Below are 8405 nucleotides of genomic sequence, written 5' to 3' on the forward strand. Positions count from 1 at the left end.
ATATATATATATAACCCAAACATTGTTTAAGAAAATATTAGTAAATTTCTTATTTCATTTTTTTCCCTCCCTTCCTCTTTTTTTATTACAAAAAATTTTTAATGAGATAGAGATAAACTATCTTCTGGATATATGCTGCAATATGCTTATATTCTTATTGCACAGATAATGAGAAATATATATTTTTTCTGCAACCAATTCAACTTAGTTTTGAGACACTAAGAAGAAAAATTCTTTTAAAAGACAATTAGCTTATCACAGCCTTTATACATATGTGTATATATATATATATGCTTTTATCACTAATGAATTATATGATCAAAGTTTTGTACTTTTGATACACTAATATATCTCTAAGGCTGAAAAATAAACAGTGTTAACTGATAAACGGAAATTCTTTTGAAGATGAAAAAAACCTTAATTTGATCAAATGCATTTTATATTTATATTTCATGTGTTGCATTTTGCATGCCTTGTAGACTATGCATTTTATACAAACTACAGCCAATGAATGTCTGTAGTATAACTGAAGATATCTCTAATTGTTTCATCTCAATGGAATATCACATAGCTGGAGAGAAGAAAAAATGTTTTCCTGTTATAAGACTGAGATTCTATGTGGAAATCATACTTATTATGCTAATTTCTATTTTTCCAATTGTTTTGTCAATTGTACATTGTTCAAAACAGATGCACACCTTGTTGGGAGTCAGTGAAAGATGGTGTAAAAAACACAAACAGGCTCAGCAGAAGTGGAGTACTCACCTGAGATCCTCTAGCATTCTAGTGATAAGAAAAAATACTTGTTAACCTTGGCTAATATTTAGTGATAGCAAATCAACTCATACACCAGTCAAGGTTTTTAGGCACATAAATATGGGTTGGTTCTGGAGTGGACAATCGATATAGGTTGGACAAATGGTATTTGCAAATGTCTCCAATGTTGCTACCAGTCTACCATTATTTAGCATTCCCAGAATACCAGTGGAAAGTGGAACAGGTTCATTAAACACTTTGATAAAGAATATTCACAATAACATTTTAATTCCATCCTCTTCCAATAGTAAAGTGCTCCTTTGATTGTTGCTATTTTGAACCGCAGAATTCATAATGAAAATAAAACAGCTCGAAGGCACTAATTGAAAGTGCCTGAGAAATAAACTGCAGCACTTGTAATTACAAACTGTAATGGGAACTGTTTCTACAGGAAAAAATTTAGAGCACAAGCAGCTAATGCTATTGTTATATTTTGATTCATGAAACTGCACTTAACCTGCCAGAGAGAAGGGTATGATGCTGCACCATGAGCAGAAGAGGAGTCTTAACACTGTGAGCGAAAGCAAAATAATAGAATTTGTAGAGAAATCAGTCCAATGCCTGCTCTTATTGATCTACCAATATATTTGCTTCCTAATTGAGCAAACTAGAAAGAGTGCAATTGCTAGTCTTTCAATTAATTTAACATAGAGTTAATATAGAAAATTGTCTAAGAATCATAGTAGCCGGAACTTGTTTTATTCTCGTATTATTAATGTAATAACCTACAACTATTGAAATCATATTCCCCCCTTTTGTGGGCATTGGTTACTTTCAATATATGAGTTAAGCTAATAAAAACTGCATCAATTAAACAGAGCAGGAAAAAACTGTGAATTAAATATCACTATTCAAATTTCAGGTTTTGTTTCATGAAACTTCAAGTCAGAAACCACCTGCAGTATGAAATTTTAGAATAGATTGGGCTAATGCTATACAAAGATTGATATTTTACAGATAATTGTACTTAATAATTGGTGTTGGGAAATTTTAACGAATATATTTTCAATACAGCCAGCAGTTACTTATATGGAAATATGGAGAAAGAAAATTACCTAAAGCAATATCAATATTATTAATTTTTTTTTATTTACATATTTTGAAGAATATCAATAAATTACTTTGTGGCTTACAAAAGGGTTTGTTATTTTCCATACAGTATTCTGTCTAATTATTTCTTTGGCTTTCCTTTTGAAGATGGCAGTACTTTTTAATTTGATCAAATGTAGTGTAATGTATTTTTATACAAGGTTCTTTTTCTTTTTCAAATTAAAATATAAGATGATAATTACTGAATATTTATTTTATTACAGAGATTTAATGATTATTTATATTGTATTGAATTTAATAAAAAAAAATATCTCATATGGTTTAAGGAGGGGGACACACACATCTTTTGTGTTTTTCTATTACTTTAACTCCAAAAAATCATTTAATTTATAAACTTTTATATTATTATTACAATGTTCAAACCTACATTTTAAGTGAAACCTAAAGTTTTATATCCTAATTCAGATTTATGAATGATAGCATATATATACCTAGCTATAGCTTGTATGACAGGAAATATCAAACAAAACTATTTCATTTAACACTGTTTTGATTATTTTCTTTTGTAAAGCAATATTTGCATTTTTAGCTTTCATATTTTATCTTTATACTTTCATACAAATAAAATATTTTTACCCCTGCATTATCACCATCTGAGACAACTGTCTGATATGCATTTTGTACTGAGAGACCTTCAAGCTCAGTCACAGTGTACAGTCATACATATTTTATACATTATCAGATATGGATAGTTGTTAACTAAAAGGATTTTTCATAATAGTAGCATGCTGAGAATTTATTAAATAATAATGCTACATCAAAAACCTAAAGCCAGACCAATTTCAATTTTGATTGATTCCAAATTGTCATGTGTAATGTAACCTCCTGGAGAACTGAGTTGATTCCTTTGTACTTAGAGGACAATACGTTTGAATACAGGTACTATCTTAGTAGAAGTATTTAGATATAATTAATCCTCACATTAAGAGCTTTTAACTTCTAAAGTTTTCTTTTAGTAACTATGTACCTAATTTAGACACTGAATATGAGTTTTCCAAATAATCATACTTCCCAAGAGTAATATGACTGATTCTAAATAGAGAATAGGATCCATAAAACATGTGAGAATAAACAAGTCTCATAGGTAATTTGTGGGAATCCTGAAAATATTGACAACAACAGTTAGAACTGGTGCCAACGATCCAGTGTACAATCATGAATACAGAGAATGTCTCCATCTTGAATTTTATATTTTAATCTATACAGAGTTTGAGCGTTTAATATCTAATTGTGATAATAATTAAACAGAAAAAAATATATTAACTTCTTTCTAATTTTATAAACTTTAGCTAATCAAATTAGTTTATAAACTAATTAAAAACAAAAAAAAAAATTGAAAAACATGGTACAAAAATGATTAAAAATATATTGGAAAAGTTTTAAAATTGAAGACTTTCATTATGAGAGAAAACCCAAATGTGGATAATATGGTTGGAAAAGAAAGGAGAAAATAGCTTGTCCTTACCTGATTAAGAGCTTCCATTCGCTGTGCGAGTTCAGCCTCTACTGTTGGTAGAGCTTCTGCCTTACGTAACGATTGCTGCAGTTTCTGTTCTGACAATTCTAATTTTTCTTGAATAACTCTTATTTTTTCTTCACTCTGGAAAAATAAGAGGGTTGGGTACAAAATAAAGATATGTTAAAAATTAGTGTTTTTTTTTTTTAAATTTCAATTGAAATATGAAGTAACAACAAGAGATAGGGAGTACAATATCGTTTGGGAGAAGCATGGAGTTAAAGAATCACACACTAGATTTATGGTGAGTGGAAGTGTTTTACAAAGTGCATATATTATTTTTTAGAAGCACCATAACCAGTACAAATGAAAGTGTGGCGTTATGGTTTAAGAAGTCTGCTTCACAACCACATGGTCATAGTTTTGTTCACAATGTATGGCACCCACAGCAAGTGTTTTCTATCATAGCCTCAGATTGACCAAAGACATATAAGTGGAATTTGGTAGTATGAACCTGTGTGAAAGCCTGTTGAGTATCTCAATATGGAATTGGAGAAATCATCAACATGCTGCTGCCGCCATCTAAGACACATAGTAATTGCTTATAAACCAGACATTACAGAATATGGCATGAAGCATCAACTTCTGTACCACAGAACCAGCTGAACATTTGATATTTGTACTGATTGCTGACATTGCAGAATAATGCTGTTCTATAAATGTTTAACAAATAGAAAATAAATTTATGTCTGACAACAGACTATAAAATAAATAGGAATTCATGTGTTTCGTCTGAAAGATTCATCTAAAAATTTCCTCTAATAGCTCTTATTGATAAACTAACACCTACATGATGATGATGATGATGATATTTAATACTATTTTTCAAGTGGAACTGTTGATCTAATTGAACAATTTACAGAATTTTACACAAATAAATTAATTAAAACAGTTAATTGAAAGTTTTCCATAATTTCATTACAGAACTTACCAGTTAATAAAAGCAACAATTTATCAAGAATAAAAGCATCCACTTATATTATATACTACTTATAAGCATATTGATTATTTATTGGTTCAGTTGATTGATTTTGACACTAAATGTACATTCAACACTTAAAACATTTAATCGTAGAATATAATTTAAAAAAAATATTTTTGCTTTAAAATCAACCAATACTGCTATAACAGTTTTGGAAATATTTTCTTTTTTTTTTTTTTTATTTAAAATAAATATTTTGATAATAATCTTATCACAACATAAAAATATTATATGCAATATGATTGATGAAAAAAATGAGAAGCAAAACTGGCCGAGACCAAAGAGAGATGCACAGCAAATTCCCAAAGCCTGGCATAATCTATGAAGCTTGTGTGATGTCTCTTGAGTAAGCTCACCAATTATTACACCTGCAAATTAACTTAAATAAACTACGAGAAAGACTGCAGAAGTTAAATTAAATAAGAACTTTAATACAAAGTTTAACTTCACTGTTTTCTACTACATCAAATGGAACATTTAAATATGGTTTAGCACTAATTTAGGTGAAAAAAAAAACTTTTTAAAAAATCTATTATTTTCTATACTGATCAAATTAAACAACTTTTATGGAAAACCATGAGGAAAAAAAATATAGATTGTTTTAATGGAATTTGATTTAAAAAGTGAAAGACAGATGGGAGAAAATGAACAGCAAAAAGATATATTACAGTTTCAGATACTTTAAAAATCTTTCTTTTCGAAAAAAAACTTTGATAGACTTTTTAAAATATTAGGTAAAAGTGCTTAAAAAGTGGGTTTACTAAAAGATACAGAGACAGGTTATTTTTACTCACACATATACCTAGAGCAAATGATAAATAACACTTCTTAAATCCTTGTATCTGTATTGCTCAACCACAAAGACCACTACAAGATGGTCCTTGGTGTATTACTGGTTATCAATTTATGACTTCTGGAAGGCAGTGAGCTGGCAGAAACGTTAGCACACCAGGCAAAATGCTTAGTGGTATTTTGTCTATATGTTCTGAGTTCAAATTCTGCCAAGGTTGACTTTGCTTTCCATCCATTCAGGGTCGATAAATTAAGTACCAGTTGCGTACTGGGTCAATATAATCGACTGGCCTCCTCCCCAAAAATTTTGGGCCTTGTGCCTGGAGTAGAAAAGCTTAGTGGTATTTCTTTTGGCTTTTTGTGTTCTAAATCCAAATCCCACTGAAGTCAATTCTACCAGTCATCCTTTCAGGATCGTTAAAATAAGTAGCAGTCAAATACTCAGGTCGATATAATCAACTACCACCCCACCTCACTAAACTTGCTGGCCTTGTACCAAAATTTGAAAGAATTATTACTATCATCATCATGATAATAATGGTCAATAATAATAATAATAATAATAATATTAATAATGATAATAATTCCAGAAGTGTCTTATTAATACATGGTGATAACATCTGGCACCTTATCAAAGAATGTTATTATGAAACAAGAAATCAATATACTTAGACTGAATATGGAAAACTTGTGTGAGAAAAAAAATATTTATCTTAAAAGTTAATTGATTATTATTAATCAGCTATAGTCATCTTTTCTTTTCCTTTTTTTCTTTTTCCAATCAGAACAGAAAGTATAGTAAAAGATGCATACAGCTATTGGCTCAAAGATTTTACATGATGATAATAATACTAATAATAATAATAATAATAATAATAATAATAATAATAGCAGCAACAATACTGCTGATCAAATGTTAAACAATATGTAACCAGCCAAACAGACGCTGAGTTGACCATCTGAGCAACTCATCAAAGCCTTTACCTGCTGCAGTAAACATCTATTCACTTGCTTCACAGGTTTACGTTGGAAAGATCATAATAAAGGCCAATTGATAAAGAGAGAGGGAGAGAGAGATATGAAACCAGGAACGGTATTCAATTGCAAAATTGTGCAAAGGGAGAGAGGTGGTGGCCGGCGGGGGAGGGGTTCTGTTGGAAAAATAATGAGAAGTCATAGCAAAAATGAAAATAACAATGTGGGAATTTTTCTCATAAACAGAGTAAAAGAAAAAGTTTCTGAACAATTAATTCAAAGGAGAAAACGGTAAAGATAAGTAAGCGCAAAAGAGATGGGTAACTTACAGCCTTTAACTGCGATTCTTTTGAGGCGAGTTCATTTTCTAATTTATCATTCAAGTCATGTAAAGACGTGGACTCCCTCTGAGCATTAATATACCGTTTTTCTAAAGTTGCTATTCTTTCTTCTTGATCTTCTTTTTGTGCAACAGACTGCAAGGAAGATGAATAAGGGGGTGAAAAAAGATATTATAGTTCATACATACATAATGCTAAAAAAAAACAAACAAAAAAAAATATATATATAACAATAATAATGATGATGATGATGTTGATAAAAATAAATGAATGAATTAAGAATGTTCCAATCCTGATCATCATTTGTTTTGTTTTTTTCTTTCTATTTTGAGGTACAATATTTATAGGACCACACTACAGAATATAATCTTTACTCTTTTAAGACAGCAGTGTAAGTTGAGGGAGGTTCAGTTGCTATATCTAGCAGGTTGAAGTGACATTATTATTACCTCCACCTTAGCGAAGGTGGAGGTATTGTTTTCAGTCTTGCTTGTTTGTTTCTTTGTCCGTGGACAAGATATTCCAAGAACTGCTGGATGGATTCGGATGAAACTTTCAGGGATGTTTGCCCTTGTGTCTGGCACAAACTGATTAGATTTTGGGACCGATTCAGTACTGGACAAGGATTCTGGATTATTTTTCCGGTTTTTTAACTTAATTTTTGAGAGTGGTCGGGTTCATTTTTAGTATTCTCGTTTGTGAGAGCAGTCCAGTTTATTTCAGATATTCTCATTTTTAAAATCTTCTCTGGCTAATCATTGAGAGGACATTGGTGTTGCCTTGGCAGAGGTTTGCACTCTGAGTGGTCTTATTATTATCATTATTATTATGATCATCATCATAGTAGTTTAAGTTGACTACTTTTACATAACTTCAAAATTTTTGCATGGGTAGGAGTGACTGTGTGGTAAGTAGTTTGCTTACCAACCACATGGTTCCAGGTTCAGTCCCACTGCATGGCACCGTGGGCCGATGAAAGCCTTGTGAATGGAGTTGGTAGACAGAAACTGAAAGAAGCCCGTCGTATATATGTATATATATACATGTATATGTGTGTGTGTGTTTGTCCCCTCAACATCACTTGACAACCAATGCTGGTGTGTTTACGTCCTCGTAACCTAGCGGTTCGGCAAAAGAGACCGATAAAGTGTGTGTGTGTATGTGTGTGTATACATACATACACGTATGTGTATGTATATTTTGCAAACATACACACACATATATCATATGCCAGCATGGAAGGTGGATGTTAAACGATAATGATGTATGTATGTATGTATGTATGTATATATGTATGCGTGTGTGTGTGTGTGTGTGTGTCTATTTACATTTTGATGCTGCAAGTGGTGGTGTTTTCACTGCCCGCACACCTCAAACCTTCATAGACATGTGAAATAAGAGACCCAGAGATCCATTATTTGAAAAACAGGTAAGGGTTAGTGTCAGGGAGGATAGTAAAATAATGCCCCAATAATGCATTCAGCTGGATGCCAAATAAGTGTGTGTGTGTGTGTGTGTGTGTGTGTGTGTGTGTGTGTAAATATAAAGATTGTGTTATAGGTTCTATGTAATGAATACTGAAACATCTCCAGCAGAAAAGCCAAGCATGCCAGATTCAATATGGTGAATAATATTACATCCCAATGAAGTTAAACACATTCACATTATCTGCTGCTGAGTTTAAGCATTAAGTATTATGTAAATAATTCTGTACAACGAAACTCTCAATTACATTTGTAAGAAATAATCCAAGAAGAAAATATCAATAAAATTCCAAATAGGAACTGCTAGTATTTTGGAATATCGAGTAAGAATACGATGCAAATGAGACAAATTACTAAGTACAGTTAGATATTTTCCTTAAGAAACATAA

At 31.2% G+C, this 8405-nt stretch overlaps 1 protein-coding gene across 1 annotated transcript in view; it reads right to left on the reverse strand.

The window, feature by feature from the left end:
• LOC106869751 (liprin-alpha-1) overlaps nt 1–8405 on the reverse strand; it is a 323919-nt gene that overhangs the window by 103317 nt on the left and 212197 nt on the right. Inside the window, exons 7-9 of the mRNA XM_052969123.1 lie at nt 6521–6667; nt 3392–3526; nt 766–783 (exon numbers count right to left, since the gene is read on the reverse strand). Of these exons, the coding sequence (XP_052825083.1) occupies nt 766–783; nt 3392–3526; nt 6521–6667 (300 nt within the window). The remainder of the gene's footprint in view (nt 1–765; nt 784–3391; nt 3527–6520; nt 6668–8405) is intronic.

This window comes from Octopus bimaculoides, chromosome 7 (assembly GCF_001194135.2).
Source record: "Octopus bimaculoides isolate UCB-OBI-ISO-001 chromosome 7, ASM119413v2, whole genome shotgun sequence".
NCBI lineage: Eukaryota > Metazoa > Mollusca > Cephalopoda > Octopoda > Octopodidae > Octopus > Octopus bimaculoides.